This window comes from Lissotriton helveticus, chromosome 2_1, assembly GCF_964261635.1.
Source record: "Lissotriton helveticus chromosome 2_1, aLisHel1.1, whole genome shotgun sequence".
NCBI lineage: Eukaryota > Metazoa > Chordata > Amphibia > Caudata > Salamandridae > Lissotriton > Lissotriton helveticus.
In genome coordinates this window covers 1,851,347,668-1,851,368,795 of record NC_136059.1, presented here as the reverse complement: position 1 = coordinate 1,851,368,795, position 21,128 = coordinate 1,851,347,668, and the positions used below count along the sequence as shown (strand labels likewise).

At 41.8% G+C, this 21,128-nt stretch overlaps 1 protein-coding gene across 1 annotated transcript in view; it reads left to right on the top strand.

Annotated features, from left to right (window-relative positions):
- The window catches only part of LOC144819957 (bifunctional heparan sulfate N-deacetylase/N-sulfotransferase 3), a 532,418-nt gene that overhangs the window by 140,044 nt on the left and 371,246 nt on the right, over positions 1–21,128 (top strand). The window contains exon 2 of the mRNA XM_078677644.1: positions 11,616–11,703. Within this exon, the coding sequence (XP_078533770.1) occupies positions 11,616–11,703 (88 nt within the window). The remainder of the gene's footprint in view (positions 1–11,615; positions 11,704–21,128) is intronic.

Below are 21,128 nucleotides of genomic sequence, written 5' to 3'. Positions count from 1 at the left end.
GTAACTACTTGCTTCGACAAGCTATTTCTTCAAAAGCACGGCCTAACACTCCAGTCACCATTGATTCTATTATTTTTTTTGTGAGATCGGATCTAAGCAAACTTTCACTAGAAAGACGATGGAAATTGAAGCAATTCATTGATCCGATTAAAGAACTCGGATATCAAGTTTACTTGCAGGAACCGGCAAAGCTTAAAGTGATTAAAAACGGCCGATCTTATTTCTTCTTGGAAGTAAATGAGGTCCAAAGTGCTATTGCTTCCTGGCGACTGGGGAAATGATTAAGTTAATGATTAAGGTAGTGACTAATGTTCAGCGTATACAGCTCTGTGGATCCTTTAGACCTTTTTTTTTTTTTTTTTTTTTGGTATAGTTTGCTAGCTTTAAAAAGGTTTCGTGGTATTCAAGCGACTGCTCCTGTGAATGAGCATTGGGTAGCATGGATCTCTTTCTATTGTGTTGCTTTGATTAGTATCGAATGCCTGGATCCTACCAGCGATCTATCCGCTCACCGACTGCCAAGGGAGCGGCAGTCAACCGAATGGGGGGGCCAGAAGGTAGCCACCGGGTGGGAAATGGGGGAGGGGAAAATTTAAAAAAATGCATCATGAGTATAAATATACCTGTGTCTTACTGGCTAAGAGAAGCTTATATGGTTTGCAAAGTGTTTTGCTTTGTTCTTGGGGTTGAAGTCATTTCAGACTATTTATCAATGTCAATTAAATGTATCAATTAAAACTTTTAGTTTGGAATGTGGCTGGCTTAAACAGTCGGACTAAGAGGAGACTAGTATATGAAGAACTTAGGATGCATAACCCTCAGATAGTAGTTATAACTGAGACTCATATCGCATACAAGGATAGACGCCTACTGAACCAGTTAGGCTATGATCTTCTGGTTAGCACGGAGTTTAATGCCTCTATCCGAGGAGTGGCCATACTGAAGCATAAACAGCTTAAAGTAGAAGCTAACAGAAAAATGACGGATAAAGCGGGTAGGTGGGCCATGGTACAAGTGATTCTGGAAGGTCTCCAATATACAATCTGTGGGGTTTATGCTTCAAATCAGGACGAACCGAGAGTAATTGATCAGGTCAATATGGAGTTACTTACTTGGGAAGGGGAGCGAATAGTGCTGGGGGATTTTAACTGTGTTATGGATTACAATTTGGACACAACTAGAAAGGGTGCGTTTCAGAGGATGCGTAAGACGAGGGCTGCCATTATAGATCTGGCCAATATACATGCAATCAAAGATGCTTGGAGGTATTTATATCCTCAATTAGCAGGCTATACTTATTATTCACCTGCCCACAAACTCTGCTCACGCATCGATATGGTCTTTGCCTCTAACTCTATATTGTCAACCAGTACAATGTTAATATGCCCTAGGGTAACATCGGACCATAATCCACTCTTACTCATAACAGAAATTGATACAGACAGGCACCCACCTAGGCCCTTCTCCTTTCCTAGATATCTACTATCTGATACTGAGTTTGTGAGTTTGTTGAAAGGACATATAAAAGATTTTATTGACATCAATGGGTTTTCAACATCTCCCTTGATGGTGTGGGATGCATGTAAGGCCAGTATCCGTGGGTTTACACAACAGTTTGTCTGGCAGCAAAATAAAACCGGTAGGATTCAAAATAAAAAATTATTAGATGGTATATCTAATATCGAAGAGAGGCTATCTAAGATGTTAGATACTACTACTACTATCACTACAAGGGCAAAAGAAATCGAAGATTTAAATTTAAAACTGATGGAATCAAGATTAGCACTGAAAAATATTTTTAGGGAGAAAAGCATTTCTAAATTAGCTAAATACAGGCTGAATCATTATGAAAGTGGGGAGAGGATAGGAAAATTTTTAGCATATAAAGTGGCAGAAGACCGAGCCCAAATGCTGATTAAGGAAATAAAAGATGACAAGGGACAACTACATCAAGATCCTAAATCAATATTACTCCAGTTTGCCACATATTATCAAAAATTATACACGCCTGAAACAACTCCAGCAGGAGATAATATAAAAGCTTATTTGACAGAAAATGCTGTACAGAATATAGAGGATGAGCAAGCTGATCATTTAGAAGAAGATATAACAGCAGGAGAAATTCAGGCAGCTATTAACTCCTTAGCACTGGGAAAAGCAGTAGGTGAAGATTTAATTCCTCTAGAACTTTATAAAAAATGCATGGAAGAATTAATCCCTCTCCTGATAATGGTTATCAAAGCTATTGGCAAAGGAGAACAAGCTCCAAAATCCTGGAATCGCACTCAAATTATATTTTTTCTTAAAAAAGGGAAACCCCCACTAGAGAGAGGGTCTTATAGACCAATTTCATTAATTAATGCCGATGCAAAGATATTTGCAAAAATACTAGCAACAAGGCTTGCGTTATTAATGTCACAGATGGTTTCACCATTTCAACATGGGTTTATCCCTAAACGGGATACCACCGCTCATATTAATACCGCTATAGCTGCATTCGATGTTGCGAGGACGTGTCCCACCCCACTCGGTATGATCCTTCTAGATGCGGAAAAGGCATTTGACCGCGTGGGGTGGGACTTCCTCTGGGCAGCTCTGGCTGCATTCGGCATCAAAGGTCAATACTTGAAATGGGTTAAATCCCTGTATGATCAACCAAGGGGTAAAGTATGCTACTCAGGACTATGCTCACCTTTCTTTCCAATTGAACGCGGTACACGACAAGGGTGCCCTCTTTCTCCTCTGTTATTTGCTTTAGCAATAGAACCCTTTTTGATTGCTTTGCACAAGCAAGAGATGATTGCACCGTTTAAAAATAACCTCAAAACACTAAAAATACCTGCTTACGCAGATGATGTAGCGGTTTTCTCCACAAATATCCCTGATGCGATATCAGGTATAGGCATCGAAGCAGATAAATATGGTATGGTATCAGGGTATAGGTTAAACACCAGCAAAACGCAAATAATTATAAACTTTACTCTACTCCCACCAATGGATGGAGTATGTAATGTGGCAACATATCTCGGGGTAAAAATCTCTTCTAATCTTGATTCAATAATTGCACTTAACTACGAACCCTTATTAAAAGAAACTTCTCTTCTTCTTAAGAAATGGCATAAACTTCCAATGGGGATCTTGGGGCGAATCAACCTAATTAAAATGAAGATCTTGCCTAGATTTCTATATCTCTTCCGGTCTATACCCTTAAGAGTGTGTAATACTTATTTTAGCAGACTGGAGGGTATTATCAGCAGTTTTATATGGGGGTATAAGAAAGCACGGCGGGCGGTATCTTTGCTTAAACTCCCCTATGACCAAGGCGGACTTGGGTTACCAGACTTTAAACTATATTATTGGGCTGCTTTTTTAACCCGCTTTCGCAGCCTACTTATCCCTGACAAACGTCTTTATTTTCATAAATTGATACTAGGGGGGGAGGCTATTATGTTCTTGTACAGACTCAATGACCCCAACTACTTTAAACGAGTACAGTTCAAGACAATTCGAGACACGGTAAATATCTGGCGATCTATCCTTAATAGGAATAATATCTCCCTATTTCATGCTAAAACACCAATCTGGCATAATCCAGGGTTACCAGGTGTTTTTCACGACTCAGCTAGTATTATGTTTACGGATAATGGTATAAACAATTTGGGAGACCTATATGATCATACTGGATTTTCTACCTTTGAAAAGCTTAAGATGATGTATAATTTACCAGAAAGGGCTTGGTTTAAATACAATCAGATTAAGGATTACATTACCCGTAGAACAGGCCTTGATGGTATATCTGAATCCGAAATCTGGAGCTGTATGTATAGGGATTCTGACAAGGCACTGATCAGCTGTGGTTATAAGACCTTCTCTATCCTACACAAGGACGATATCAGTAAAGTGGCAGAAAAGTGGAGCACAAAGCTAGATGTGAATGTAACACCAGATATGATAACCTCCTCATTAAACAGCCTAAACAATGCAGTTCAATCATCAAGTCTGAAACTACAGCTGTTTAGAACTCTGTTTCAACTGTACTACTCTCCAGACAGGATTCTAAAATGGGCCTGTAATAATGAATCGATTGAATCGAATGATCGTACAAAATGCCCTAAATGTGCACTCAAGGGGGCAAACATTGTTCATATGTTTCTTTTATGCCCAGAGCTATCCATTTTCTGGAAAGATGTAGCTGGTGTTATCTCGGCCAAAATGGCTAGGCCAATTGTACCCACACAACTGGATATTATGATTGGGGTTGTTGGGGTAAATAATAGACTTCGGGACTTGATGAACATACTTTTTACATGTGCCAGATTAACTATTGCCAGGGCTTGGATTCAAAGCCATCCCCCCACGGTCATGGAATGGTGGCTTTTGGTTAAAGACATTTATAATATGGAAAACTCTCTAGCGATAACTAAGGGACAGAGGCAAAAACAGAAGGTACAAGAAATCTGGGGAGTAATTATGTCGTAATGACCATACAGCAATATTGATTTATAGTATTGTTTTTGATTGAACGCCTCATCTTACATGATTTGTCTGATACTGTGTATATATGTATTTAATGTCACTCATGATGCTAATAAAAAAAAAAATAAAAAAAAAAGAACGACCAGTCCTTATGACATTCTTGCTGACGTCTTATGTCCATCCTTACGTCAAACACGGCACCTTTCAGGTATAAATATACTGACGTTGCCCTAAGCTAAGACACGGTGGTGACAAGCTTGGAGCAGCGCTACTTGCCGGAGAGCCCCGCTGATGCAGAAAAAGCCCACGGACGCTGCCCCTCCCTTTTGACGCGCTGAGAGAGAGACGCTGCCTTTTCTCCTGCCGAGAAATCCAGCCTCCGGCGTTTCCAGCCGCCCTCGCGGGTAACTGGGATATCGAGTCCTGAGACAGAGATACCAACCCTCCAGCCTTCTAAATCCCAGGTACTGAACTGACTAACCCCTTACAGAGAATTCTTAAGTCAGATTCTTGGCAAAACAAACTTAACTTAAACTGCTATGTACTTACTCCCTCCCAAGTATTAGGCTTAGGTCAGATACACCGGAGTAGGCGTAGTTAGAAGCACCAGTTGAGTACGATTAGTCAATGTATATATGTATGTATATCTTTTATCCATTTTAGTATCATATGGCTAAGAAACCATATAAATGCTTTTACAGTATTATTTTATAATTCTGTTTTACTGTATGCACTTTACTTAACTATAAGTATTGCAATAATAGCGATTCATTTCTCTTGTATGAGAAAAGAGACTGATCAATAAATAACATCTTTTATTGAACCACGCCCATCTCTTATTTCTCTACAAACTGGTGAAACTAAGAATGCACGTACTGACTGAGTAAAATAAGTTGTCTTTTGTTTTCACACGACTCTAGAGATATACTCTTGATTAGGGGAGAGCAAAGTTGTCATGTTCTATGGTTGTCAGAAACGAAATCCCTTCTTGTCTATCCAGGGAGGTTAAACTCCTCCTTGCCTATTCGAGAAAGTTTCTAGTGAACTCTGAGCTAGCTGGCACACATAACTTTAAGTCTAATATCGTCAGTAGAAGACCTAGTTAACCACAGTCCTACGTCTATACTATTGAAGATATTATTCCAATGCGCAGAGCCTATTGGGATAATAGGAACTACACTACATGACATCTGTGGTGACGTCATCAAGATCTCAGTACATTTGGCAATTTAAAACACAATTTCTCATATAGGAAAATTATTTCATATATTTCATTAGAATCACATTGGAAGTGTATTATTATTATAGAAGCCCAAAATACCAGAAAGAGCTGTAATAATGCTGGTGAGATACTATTTAACACAGGATAATACAGTATGGTAGGGATCTTGAAGCATAATGAATATCGTTCACAGTGTTTTTAAAGATTTCAATGTTGATATGGGCCGCCAGTGATGCCCTCTAGCTCCTCCCAGTGGAAGCAAAGTTGCATGCCATTGATTTGCATTAGTTGTGGTCAATGACACTGGAGCAGATGCTGCTGTGGCTTTATATTCAAACTTTGGACACATGAGACACAGCAGTACAGAACATATTTGCAGTTCAAATTTCTATTAAAGGAAAGGCACTTCCAAAATGTTTGTTGGTGACACTGTCCCTAATATCCAGGGAAGAATGTTGTGAATGAGATTAAGCCCAAGTCATCTAGAGGCACATAGACAACTCATAAATTGGGGCTGAACAGAATGGTGGTCAAAGGGTGTCAAACATGGCAGAAGTTCATCAAAGTAAGGACTTATGGTGTTCGGTCTGTTCATGCTCCCCCATCTGTAAGTGTGTCTAAGTTGATGGAACGCCTGCAAAAAGGATTTCACAGATTGGCACTGAGATGCCACTGTTTTTACTCGCCTCATTTTCCAAAAGAACCACAAGGTTCATAGATAAACACATTCAATATTCGAAGACTGAATAGGGAATCATTCTCTTATTTGATATTTTGGTGCTCCTCTGAGTTTCAAGGGAAGAGTAGGGATACAGGCTGTAAGAAATTGGGTTACTGGTTGACTGGGCTCTGAGCCCTGGTGTAGCAACAACCACAACCCTTGTCAGGGTAAGGCACAAGCAAATCCAAAATTAACCTCTGCTCATACCCCTGGTAGCCTGGAACAGAGCAGTCAGGTTTAACTGCAAGTATAGAGTTATGAATTTTTTAAGAATAAACTGTAAAATAGTGCCTAAAAGCATAAAGCATGAACAGCGGCTGTCTGGTAATGCAGGACAGGGCCAGAGTCAAAAGTCCAGGCTGACCATGATGTGGTCTGGATAAAGTCCCAGTTAGTCTAGTTGAAGGTTTCACTTCTAATGTTTTGTTCCAAGAGTCCCGTTCACATTGGAGAGGGTCATGATGAACCAGGAGAGCATCTTGGGTGGTAGTAGGAGTGGTGTGAAGAGAAGGCTGGGAGTTGCAGACAGGCAGACTGGAGCTTCATGCTGGCAGTCTCCTATGGGCTGTTGATGCTGATGTGAAAAGAGACGGGCTGGTGGCAGCTCGCTCTGAACTTTGTTGTGAGCAGAGCAATTCCAGTGTAAACTGGCCCATTTGCAGTCATGAAGAGCCCAAAAGCTTGATTTCAAGAGCCCATGAGCCACACCAAGGGTCCACTACCTGAGAGAAACCACTTGGGAGTCAGGAAAGCACTGAAGACGAGTCCAGGAGCTGTTAGGGATACTTTTATGTCCCAGAGGCTCAGATCAGTAGGCCAACAGACTAACCTTTGGGTTTGCTTTGGGGTCCTCGGTTCAAGATGAAGTTGTAGGTCTAGTTCTTCCTCCCGAGGCAAAAGGGCAGCACACAGCAGGTTAGCACAGCAGGGCAGTAGCTACTTCAGAGTTACAGTATGTATACCTAGTTGTGTCTTTGAAGTGGGGGAGAAGCTTCTAGAAGTTTCATTTTGAGGTCCCAATGCATCTTGCCATCCCCGCTCTGACTCCAGATTAACTACAGGGGGTGTGCAGCTGTTTATGTGGAGCAGGGCACAGTCTGTTCAGGTGCCCAGCTCCTCTCTCCCGTTGAGCCAGTGATGGTCCATCTAGGGACACCTAAGCTCCATATTGTGTGTGGTTATCTAGGGGAAATAAGTAAAGCTCAAATTCCAGCTACACCCAGTCATGTGACCAGAGGCAGACTAGAGGCACTAAATGGATAAAGTAAGAAAATGGCAGTAAGTAAATTAAATATGCAAATTGGAGATAAGCCAATATTACCATGTTTTAAGGAGCGAACACAAGCACTGCCTAGCAGTGGTAAAATGCACAGACTTCTAAGGCCAGCCAAAACAAATTCATCAAAAATAGGAGGAGGAAGGCAAAAAAACAGAAGTGACCCATGTCTTAGACCAGCAACTGCAGTGTTTGTGAGTGTAGTTTTAAACTGTCTTTTCGACCTGGCAAGTGCACTCGCTTGCCAGGCCCAAACCTTCCCTTTTCTACGTGTAAAGCACAGCTAAGGTAGGCCCAAGGTAGCCCCATGGGCAGGGTGCAGTGTATGTGAAAGGTTGAACATGTGCTGGTGTTTTTTACATGCCCTGATAGTGAAGTACTGCCAATTTTAGTTTTTCACTTTTGCAAGCACTATCTTTCCCCTAGGTTATCATTGCAGTTGACATACAACATCTTGAAAAAGTAACTTTCAATTGGGAAGCGCTAGAGATTTGTTGTTTGGGCTTCCTGAGCTCCAGATTTAAAAATACATATTTTAGTGAAGATGTTTTTTTAATTGTATGTTTGCAGATGTCACTTTTAGAAAGTGGGCATTTTCTTGCTGGGCCATTCTGGGCCTCTGTCTGCTTGTGGAATCCACATCTAGTTTAGACTGATAGTTGGACTGTTTGTGTATTTACACTAGAAAGTCACAGAAGTGTGCCCTACATATCCTGATGGCCCATCACCAGGTTGATGGGTCTTCCTGAGCTAGAGAGGTGGGAGGAGTAGTAGTCACTTACACCTGAATAGGGCTGTGCCTGTCCTCTCACAATGATGTCTCCACCCTCCTGTAGTGTGCCTGGAGCCTGGACAGGGCAAGGCAAGATATGTTCACTACAAAGACTATCCTTTAGAGTATGCCTACTTCAAAGGCCAAAAGGGGTATAATTATTGGACCTGTAACCCCAGACTTTTAGAACACTTCTAGATCAAGTGGAGACTCTGTCAAGAGTGGAGTGGTGTGGCTCACTGGTTAGAGGCGGCAGACCCGAGAGCAGAAGTCAGCCCGGGACCAGGGTTCGATTCCCGACGCGGCAGGGTCGTGGACCAGGGTCAGCGGACTCGATAATTCTCACCTCGGTGCCCACTCTAACCAGGGGTCCCACTCGGCAACTCTGGGCATTAGCTTGCCTAATCTCCACAACGCCCCCCCCAACGCTGGGGATGCTTGGCTCCACCTTGGGGATTCCCAGCAGGGACCATCCCACAGGGACAGCCAGGACGGGTTCCCCAGCGGTATACAGTGCCGAGATGCCCCCCGGTGATTCGCGTGCTTTACAAAAAAAATACATACATACAAGAGGAAGAGCTAGAGAGCTGTCAGGAGGAGTACTACCCCTTTGCTGTGTTTGCTTTGCTTGGTTGGTCTGCAGTTTCTGCTTCCGTTTTGGAGAGACTAAAGACTGGACCTTTGCGTTGATACCCTGCTTGAGACAATTCTCCATGGGCTTGTGTATGCTTGCCTCCTGTTAAGAAGTTTAAGGGCCATAAAGACTTCATCTGGAGTCCCTGAACTCCTCTGCTGGGAGTTCTGACCTGCCAAGCGATGCCTATTCCGGTTCTGGGCTCTTGGATGTGGGTTCTCATGCAAGAAGAACTGGAAATCCATGCATCACCCTTCAGCGCCGTTTTTCCTGCTGCAAGCTTGCTGTGCAGTTGAAAAACATGTGCATTGCCACTGTGCGTCAGAAATGATTGATGCAGCACCTGGTCGTAGGCAGAAGAACCACCACAGCCTGACTCTAGAGCACTGTGTCTCCGATGTCCGAGACTCCCTCTCCGGCTCTGATGCAGGCCATGTTGTGCAGCTGAAGGAAGCAACGTATCAACTGCACATGGCTGGAACAATCAATGTAGCGCATGTTCCGCCACACTACATCTACTCCAGCACTTCAGAATTTTCCATGCATCGCACCAGTGTGCCAACTCTGTCGATCCTGGGCTTCAGTAACGTACTGAGGCCATGTGTCCGGAGAAACGATGCATCACCTCCCCACTCAGTAAGAAATGGACACATCACCTCCTCTCACAGTAAAAAACTGATGCATCACCTTCCCTGTGAAGCAGCAAGGAACCAATGCATTACCTCCCCTTGGAGCAAGGAACTGACACATGTCCTTCCCTACATGTAAGGAACCAATGCATTGCTATGCTTTCTGGTGACTCACTGTCCTACACCTGTTTTCACTTTGTGATTTTGACACAACCCAGGTACTTTGTGCTAAAAGTGATGCATCCATAGTTTTATACAGATAACACTGTTTTAAGGATTTAAAAGTGAATCTCGATTTAAGTATGTTGGATTTTTGTCATTTTGGTCTTGCTTGGTTTAGATAACGATTGGTTATTTTTCTAAACTGGTATGGTGTCCATTTGTACTGTTTCCACTGTCTTACTGTGTGTTTGTGTAGAAATGCTTTAAAAATTGCCTCTGAGATACGCCTGACTGCGCGTGCCAAGCTACCAAGGAGGTGAACAGGGGTTATCCTAGCTGTGTGATCCACGTACTCTGCATACCACTGCCAACTAGAGAACCGCCCATTTCTAACATTGATGAGTCTCTGCTCATCAAACAGTTGCAGTAACAACTGTTCAAAGTTAAGCTAAGAAAATAATTACAGCAGTAGCCGTAACCGTTAACCAAAATAGACACCCAGAAAGTAGTAGGTAGCGGAAATCACCGTCAGCAGTAGCTCACAGCTAATAGGGCAAAAAGTGCTAAGGGGAAAAAAAGAGATGGTCCCAGAAGAATGGCCTGGACTAGTCTGGACAGTACTGACTTAATTCTAACAAGGGACACATATATTATAAACACAAAAACATATGTAACAATGCATGCTGGTGTTAGGTGATCTTAAGCCAATGAGGAAGAATCCTCCAATCGTCTTCTGCTTCATCCTTCATTCCCATTGTAAACATACCAAGTCGACAAGGTGCTATCTATAGGTGCCAACTTAGTTGCTAAACATTCATGTGCATTAGCATCATTCTGAGCCCTGCAATCTAAACTAATAGCTATTCAGTAATCCACTGCGTAACAATGAACTATTCTAAAGACAAAAACATTATAACTGTAACCTACAAGATTAAGTCATGAGATTCACGTTTTCAGGTATTCAGTATCCAGCATTGTGAATATGTGGCAGCTAGAAAACGTAACTAAATACAACGAGAACATGTAGCTTAGGAAAAGAAGAAATATGTTTTTTAAAATAGGAAAAGAAGAAATATGTTTTTTAAGTCAGCACATTCTAAAGAGATGACATGTTTAAGCAAGTTAGGTGTGAATCTTTTATCAAATAATATTGCATAGTTCTGCATTTCCTAAAATCATTTATTTTTTAAGAAAGAATATTAACTGAAAGAAAGAAAGAAAGAAGATGGAAGAGGCCTTGGCTGGTCTATTAGTATAATTACAATAGAAATGAGTGCTTACTGCAAAAATCATGTTACATGTTAATTTTTCACGTTTAAGAAAAGTCATATTTTTCTATGTTTCATTCTATTAATTATTTTCGTGTTACTGTCTAGTGTAAATTCTGGCACTTATTTTAAGATAAATTCTCCTGCTCTATCGGAGCCAAGTCCAGCACTGGCTATCCTGGAAGGGAAGTTCTGATGTGGTATCTTGTATGGTCAGAACATGGGCTGGAATTATTCGATGGCACCGGTGAGAGTATAAAAAGGTCCAGTGTGCAACAAGGAACATGAGTCAATAACGATATTGATGTATTAAGCCTAGCTATTACAGAAATACTTAGGATTGGTGTATTGTGAAAAACATTTTAAGACATATTGTCGAATGATGATTACTGCACTGCTAATATTGCTTTACTAAAGGTTCAATTTGCATTAACAATATGTGTTTCTATTTGCAGGCTTTGCTGGATACCCAAAATCTGCTCAGAACAAAAGTAACAAATTTTACTTTCAATCTGGGATTTTCAGGAAGGTTCTACCACACAGGTAAGAATTGTCACTCTTTCCCTAAGCTTAGACACTTATTTATGAATAAATTTTCCCACTCGCACACTCACTCACACATTCAGCCTTTCTCCCCCTTCTTCACTCTTCCCACTCTTAAGTCATTCTCAACGCAGAAAGTGAATCAGTGCAAATGTTCAAAGCTGCCGTTTTATTTATTGAATCAAGACATATTACAGAAATGCTGCATTGTTCTATGATGAGTAGGTAAGACAACCCCAAAAAACATACTCAGCTTATGTCCTCCTGATGCTTTTTATGAACAGTTTCTAGCCAGTCTTCTTTTTTCTAATTCTGAAATATGAAAATCAATTCTTGCTTGGTTTTTGGATGCAAGGTTTACATAGTTGTCTGAGTGGATGTATGCTTGCGTAGTGTGAACATAGAGGTGTTAGTGTATACATTGTAGAAATGGAGCCACATTTCCAAGTAGGCCCACAATGTGACCAGGCTCTTCTCAATGAGAGATTGGATACTTATATAATATGTGAGAGTATAATGTCCTTATCTACTTCCTTCATTCATTTTCTTTTCAAGTGCGTTCTCACGTCAGTGAAAACACCTACAATAAGAAAACGTTGTCACTACTCATTAATAATTATTTATTACTAGAGAGCAGCTACTTTTCTGTGCCCTCTCCTGGACAGATACACAGGCATATTTACCAGCCCCTATTACCACCACAATGTCACTTTTCTCGACGTAGTGATGGCGATAGGGGCTTCACCTTATTCACAAGGCAGCTTAAGAAATTTAGCAGTGGCTTAACGCCACCTTGTGAATATAGGACCCTTTCACGCTACACTTAATGTGAAAGGGGCGGGCAAGGGGTGTTGTGGTGGGCGTGCCACAGCAACGCCCATTGACGGCGGAGCTGCCCCATATTTACAAGGGACGTAAGTATGGGGCAGCCAAACAATTAAGACCAGGGAAAACCTGGTCTTTCTCTGGCTCAATGAGGAGAAATGTTTAATTTCTCCTTGTTTTTGCTGTTTCCATGAGTGCCGCGTTGTGCAGCACACATAGAAACAGCAAAAAGCCATAAATTGTTTATGTACAGGAATGTGTCCCTTCCTGCACATAAACAATCAATAAATAAAAGTTACGTGCTGCACTATGTAGCACACATAGACGTTTCAAAACTCCATTTCAGGTTGTTTATGTGTAGGAAGGCACACTATGGTGCAAGGGTGCCTGCGTTGGCGCTGAGCAGCTACATTAGTACCACCAAAGGGGGAAATGCAAGGCTGCACTGTATTCTCATGCAGCCCTGCGTTTCAGAAGTGGCGGAGCGCAGCATTAAGCCAAGGAGGCTAACGCTGCGCTCCGCCTCTGCCTTGTAAATATGCCCCACAGTGTGGGCACTGTTCTTCCCTCAGAAACTGTGAGAGAAGTAGCAGTGCAGGCAGGCAAACATTGAGGGCCCGATTTACAAAGGGCCTCCGCCCTTGTGGCGGGACATCCTCAATGAGAAAATGCAATGTGGAGGTCCCGTCATGAGTGCAGCCCCCCGCCACGACTAGGGAACCTCCACCATAAGTGCGGAGAGCCTTTGCGAATCGGGCCCACAATCTTGGCACTAGTAGGATGAGAAAAATTAAAACTAATACCTTAATGTAGAAGGACTTCCCTTGGCTGTATGCGCATCTCTCCACTAACAAATTCTGAAGGCAGTGGGTGGTACCTCCGCCTTGGTGCTGTGACAGAAAGAGCAGAGCGCACAACTGACCTGCAGCAGTAGCAAGATCAAAGGGCACCTGCTAAGTGTAATGTAGAGAAGTGAAGCCAATGCACTCTTCCCATATGGGTACTTTATAATGGCTTCCAATAACATATTGAGCTTTACATTTCATTCTACAAGAATATCGACTGCTAAAATATTGCAACGGATCTTCTAGATTTAATATACTTAACCTCACATACATGCGCCTTGGCCATTTATATCTTTTCAAATTACGTAAATGTGAAGATAAGCATAAAAAATCAATGCCTGCCTACATGGAATTAACTTTACAATATCTAAGTAGTCGATATTCTAATTAGGATATTTTAGGCCTATAGATTTGTACTTGATAGACTGGCTTGCATCCAATTTGGAATATATTGATTTTAAAATTAATGTAAATTCGTTCAACCTTGAATCAGATTTATACTCTTGCAGACTGCATTTCCACAACTGCAAAGAGGCAGAATTTCATATGTGACACTTTTAGCCAGTCGTGGTTATTTTGCGAATAGCATCCTGCTTTCTTGGTTTTGTAGTTTAGATTTTCATATTAATGATTTATATTTAAAAAACCTGTATGGAAACTGTTCTTGGTTTAAGGATATCTGGCTCAAAGTGGGAGCACAAGGGGGGCTAAAATTACAACACATGAGGCATATATTATGAACAATATATTAACCCCGAACCGTATGCCATCGTGGTATTGCGTCACCCCTGGCACTGTCACGTGTCTTACAGCCAGATTCATCATTCTCCCATTTTGCGAGCCCCTAATAGCGATTCATAAGGACTCGCTATTAAGGACTTGCAAAACGGGATTCATGTAGGAATTGCAAAAAATATTGCGATTCCTACATGTTCCTTGTTTGCGATTAGCAAATTGCTAATCGCAAATAAGGAATAACTCCCTATGCATTCCTATGGGCCTACAGGCCCATAGGAATGAATTGGGAGTTATTCCTTATTTGCGATTAGCATTTAGCTAATCACAAATAAGGATGCGATTTCAAGGGTGCAGGGGTGTCCAAAGGACACCCTGTAGCACCCCTGAAATGTAATCTACATTGGTGTTGCGCACACACATGTCCAAAGGACATGTGTGTGTGTAACATGCAACTTAGAAAAATGCATTTAAATGCATTATTCTAAGTTTTTGCTATTTACCACGAGGTCTGACCTCTCGGTAAATAGCGGCCCAAAATTGCAATTTCGCAATTTTAAAATGATTCATGCATTGCATTTAAGGAATCTCAAATAGAGATTCCTTAAATGCACACTTGCATATGCAACGTCTTTCTTGTTTGTTCTACTCTACGACTGAAATTTCATTACTACAATGCATGTGAAACCAACACAATTCCCCAAAACACAGTCCCTCACTCCAACTATTTTGAAATTCCCAATATGTTCATTTATGTACCCAAAATTACTGATACTCTTGGAAATTTCGGGATGTGGTATTATTCATGACACATCCCTTATGGAATGAAGAATTACCAGGGAAATCGTTATTATCTCAATGTCTTCTGCTGGTAATTCCCTATTACCAGGCTGTTTTCCAGAGACACATTTTGCAAGTTTGACCTGGTGTATATGGATCCATAAACCCCTTAGGTACTTCTACTTGGCGGTAAAGACACATATGAAATGACATTATTAAGCATCCCCAAGTCCAGTTTACGTCGAAATTGGTAATGGCGATTAACTCTAAATTAAGGCTTACCACTACAATGTATGTAGATGGTATGAGGCAGGAATTCGGTTTGAAAATCCATGGATCTTTGCACCAGGCAAATAAGAAAAACATAACCAATTTCAAAAGCTCACTTCGTGGTACACAAATGCACATTTACCGGTACATCAGAAAAAGAAAGCATGGTATCTTGAACATGGGTCATTTAGGATATTAGCAACCAACTTCTCAGGCATATAAACTGTTTCACGAAACTGCAAAGGGCATCGAGAAAAATGATGCCAACTTTTTTTTTCTGGATGAATGGGGCAAAACACTTGTGCAGCATGAGGGAAAGAGGAGGAGAACAATTAAGGGACTAGTAATATCCTTGGTGCAGATGGTAAAGGGGTAGCTGGGAGAGGAGTTGGATCTTAGGAATAGATAAGTTAAGTAAAAAAAACTAAGGGCCTGGTTTAGAGTCTGACAGATATGGGGTGTCTGACAAAAAAGCAGCGAATGTCCACTCTGCCCTATTTAGAGAATATATGGGCAGGTGGCATCCACGACTTTCTAGTAGATGTCTCCCATCTCCAGGCATCTCTGGCATCAGTGGGCAGATCTCCAGCAGCAGAGACGTTAAGGGATGGTCAAAGTGGGCACCTGACCAGGGCCCGCACCTTTCAAGGGGAACACTAGAAAAGTGAATTTTCTCTCTGTTTGTCCTCTGTCTATTCTATCTAAAGCTATCTCCTTCTCTAACTTCCTCTACCTCTGACTCTTTCTCTCTACCCAGTGTCATCTTAAGGACTTTTGTTGTTTCAGGAAAGACATCTTTCAACAGTTTATGAGTGATCCTGTTAAAGTTTAACATATAAATGAGTATTGTTTGGTATCACAGGGTCCTATATTAACAGGAATCTATAATAAAATACATCGTTTTCTGTACATAGTCCCCCAAAATATGCTTGCCTGGGTCCCCCAAAAATCCATAAGATGGCACTGCCCAGCAGACTGTCGATAGCTGAACAAGATCTCCTGTCAGCATTAAATTCAGTTCAGGAGGCAGCTTTCTACAAACTTGTAGCAAGTGGTTGGAGAAAGAGATACAGACTGGGTGATTAGAATTGTGCACTATTTGCTCCAGCCATGTACAGTGTGTTTCATCTACAGAAACTGTATGTATTCTAGGCTTCTTTTCTCTTGGATTCTTTTCTCTTTTTTAGCCCTGGAGGTGCTATGGTTCTACATGCTTTCCAAGAGAGCTTGGCTAGCATGTAATTAGAGGATACCTTAAACCAGGCTTCTCCAATGAGTAGCTCGTGTGCTCCTGGTAGCTCTCCAGCTACCTGTAAGTAGCTCACCTGTGTGTAGCCCAGCCTACTAAAATAGAAGCTTTTCTTTGTTGAATTAATATATGTATACCAAAATCTAAAAGTGTGTGTTTTTGAGATGCAAATGTGTGTTATTCAGAACTCATAAACTCAGGTTTCGTAAAAAAATCTAGAATTTCCAAAATATATTTAAATGTGATGTTTTAGTGATGCATTATTCAGTTTTGAGGAGACTTCCTATTCATACTATTACCTTGGTGCCACTGACATTTCAGTTATGGCTATTATGTGTTACCCACGTAAAGGCATTCCAAAGTGATAAAGTATTTTTTATAGCACTGATGTTGCATTTTATGGTCACTAATTGATCTTGTCCGATGTGGTCACTACTACAATGCTAATAATATTAGTAGGTCCGGTTTATTTTCACTGAACATCAGAAGCTCATTACAGGCACACCGTTGAGGCCTCTGAGCTAAACCAATCCTTATAGATGTAGCTCACCCCCTATTTTCACTTTTATTTTCATAGCAGTGTTTAGTTTATTCTTCATGACAGATAATGACTCGCAAAGTCCACTCACTTTCATGAAAAGCTAGAGCATTCTTACCCCTTTTGCTAAACATTATACATGGGTGTACTGAGGTCTATTACAATTGAGAGAACTGGAGAATCAGGACCGGACAAGTTAAGGCTGTTTATTTACAAATCTGTGTGGCAGACCCTGCAAGTCTCAATCAGTTGTGAGTCATTTCTATAGGTTTGTTGGGGCCTGAAGTACGACTGTTTTCACCTGTTGCAAACGGAAAATCGGGCCAACCTATTACCGACTCACAAAAAAGGGTTTGCGAGTCGCTATTAGGAAGGGCTGTGTCACTGGCATCCCTTCCTAACAGCGAGTCCCTAGGCCATGTACAACTGTTTTGCGATAGCAGTTTACCTCCTACTTAAAGTAGGTGGCAAACCAGTCACCTCCTTTGTGACTAGCAGTGAAAACAGAAACATTTAATTTATCTTTTTTTAAATGCATCCTGTTTTCCTTTAAGAAGAATGGGCTGCATTTTTTTAACTGCTTTATCTAAAAAGCATATGCAAAAGAAACAATTCATGGACGGAATGCTGGACAATGCAACATTCACCCCCAGTCACAAGGATCTGGGTTAAATCCATCATTCTTTTGCTTACCACACCACCCCAGTTTGGACCCAGCCATATGCAAATAAGTCTTGACCCTGTACCTTGTGGGAACAGTCCAGCCCGACCTGCCAAGCCAGGTCCTCCCTGGACCGGAAACAAAATTCCTGGGACCTGTTTCAGGGCATCACCCTTCATTAACCAGGCTAGCTTGAATCCAGTGGTGTAGTGAGCACGGGACCCAATTCTGAGCATACCCTTCCCACTTAGGGCGACATATGCAAAAGAAACAATTGATGGATGGAATCCTGGACAATGTAAACATTCACCCCAAATCACAAGGATCTGGGTTAAAGCCATCATTCTTTTGCTCACCACATTGGTGTTTTTGCATTTGTCACCCCCAGTGTGACGGGTATGCCCAGACTTGGATTCCGTGCTCTCCATGCCACTGAAGTCAAGCTATCCTGGCTGATATGGGAAGAAACCCCGAAACCGGTCCTAGGATGCTTAGGAGGACCTGGCCTGGCAGTTCTGGCTGGACTGTTCCCATTGGGCACAACGTAATGACTGATTTGCATTGGGGGCCGTTCTTTCGGGTTGTTGGCGCCACAGATGTGGAACACGTTGCCTTTGGCATTACGCAGCACCTCTAACTTGCTGATTTTTAGGAAGGGCCTCAAAACTTGGCTTTTTGCCCAGTAGTTTGTTTCTTTTGATTGTTCCTGATCCACTTTGCTTTATTGTGTTGTGTTACTCTGCGATTGGTTTCTAAATAAAAGCGCCGGAACACTCTATGGAGTAGCCGTGCGCTATAAAAGACAAAACTAACATAACATAACATAACATAACATAACATATGGCTGGGTTCAAACTGAAATGGTCCTAGGATGCTTTTTTCCAGTCCAGGGAGGACCTGGCCTGGCAGTTCGATCTTGACTGTTCCCATTGGGCACAGGGTCAAGACTGATTTGCATATGGCTGGGTTCAAACTGGAATGGCATGATGAACATAAAACAATGGATTTAGGCAAGATCTCTGTACTGGGGTGAATATATGACATTGTTCTGCATTCTGTACATCAATTGTTGTTTTTGCATTTGTCACCGCCAGTGGGACGTGTATGCCCAGACGTGGGTCCTGTGCTCTCCATGCCACTGGTGTCAAGCTATCCTGGCTGACGAGGTGTGAAACCCCGAAACCGATCCTAGGATGTTTGTATCCAGTCCAGGGAGGGCCTGGCAGTTCGATCTGGACTGTTCCCATTGGGCACAGGGTCAAGACTGATTTGCATATGGATGGGTTCAAACTGGAATGGCATGGTGAGCAAAAAAAGAAGGACTTAGGCCCAGATCTCTGTACTAGGGTGAATGTATGACATTGTTTTGCATTCGGTCCATCAATTGTTGTTATTGCATTTATCTAAAAACCAGTCACGGACATGGTGGTCTGCTGACCCCAGCAGGCCACCATCCCTGTGGGTTTATGCTATTCCCAGTGGGTCGCATATTGCGACCTGCCTCATGAACATTGAGAAGGCAGGCCATTTGCTACCCTATTGGAAATCGTTAAATGTGTCTGAGACTCATTAGTGCATTCCGTTTTGCGAGTTGCAAATTGCGGGTCGCAAAAATTTCGTATATCTGACCCCATGTCTCTAAGGCAAACCCAGAGGTATCCAATATTTCTTGATTCACCTTAGTAGTATAAACCATCACAAACTATTATATTCTGATTACGTTGTGCCCTATTATGATATTTGATCTAATTGTAATATAACTTTAATGTATGAACCCAATAACTGCTGCCAGGACTGAGATTTAATATCAGACCAAATGCATATTTTTGTCAGATGCAGCTGCAGGCAAGCCTGCCGCCTCTCTGCCTGGCCATCTCAGGCACTTAAAACATATCTTAGTTCACAGTTACGCAACTAAGCACACAGATAAATGGACAAGGTAATTGGTACTCAAGACAGCTATCTTGTAATCATATACCACAGAGCTGAATAAATTAGCACATAGGCACCTTGACAGTGCGGCATGTACTTAGTCTAGCGAATTAATTTGCAAATTAATAATATTAGACGAGCCCCAGTGTCAGCCTAGTTAGATGACACAGTGTTAGGCAGTCCTGATGTGTCAGAGACCACAGACCATAGCACAAATCAAACATATATTGGTCCAAAAAGCAACGAAATTAGAGAGCATCATAGGAAGCGGATACTTCACACATGGTATGTTGGATGTTGAGGATTGATAATGGAAACCACAAACGGACTTGTGGATAGTGAAAGAACACTGGATGTATTTTTGGGAAAGGCTAGAGAAGGAACGGAATTTAATGCAAAGGGGAAATATTGTATACATAATATGCATCAATCCCAAAGACTGTAATCCTTAATGCCTGCATTAAGACAGATCAGACCTGCGCAAAAGGCCCAAAGTACGTAAACAAAATGGCAGTGTGGATGCTTTCACCATCAGAAGCTCGATGCTCGCCACCATGGGGTTCAAGGTGTGTCACAAATAACTAGAACTCTACTATGGCACCGATTTACGAAACACCTGGTTTCAGTGTTTTCATGGACATATAATCTAAGAAGCCACATTTTGTGCATGGTTAAATCCACAAAGCAGACATGTATTGCATGTATTTTAGTTCTGCACTTCTGGATAAGTCATGGGTAAATGTCGCACCGGTGGCATGTAGGGTGTGGTTGGAGCATGCACAGATACATGCCTTTTTCACAAAGGAAGGGACCTCTTTTTGCATTTTCCTTGTACGAGTCATGACCTTCCACATAGCTGTAACAGAAAAATTCACATTGAAAATAGGCAACGATTTATGAAACAAAATAGCTTTATTTTAAAAAGAAGGATTTATACGTCAGTGCCTTCAAACGTTAGGGTAGAGTTGACCCATCTCACCATGTCCTTTCCGTAAACGGAAGCATGCAGTGGTTCACAATTATACAGAAATATAACATGTTTTATTCTTTCCTATTTGACAAATGACCATCACCAAGTTGGTGCTCTTAAGGAATCCATCGCGAACTTCACATGATCCCAGATTTCTCGAGCTACTTCCTCACAATACCTACTGAGCATAGGTCATCATGTCTTGGCTAATTCTTACACAGCTCCAAACACCAGAATCATCAATAGCATGGGCACTTTAATACATGATTCCATTTCTGCCAAACTTAGGTTTAGAAACTAAATGACACACATTTACTTGGGCAGGCCTTATTTGACCCATCCAGAAAAATGCAGTCCCTTAGTACTGTGGGCAGAGAGCCGGGTGCCTGCTGCTGTCAACAGACCCCTGTCACTCCGCCGGCTTGAGTAATGTCAACCAATCCATCATAAAATGTCACTGGCAGACAACACTTGTAGTCTGGTCCAAACCCATTCTTGAAACTGCACTCCCAGATGTTCAATGAAACACCTGCCCAATGCACACATCCATTACACATTCGGAATCTCTCTGTTGGAAAATCCCTTCTGCTGTTAGCATCACGTTCTATATGCATCCATTT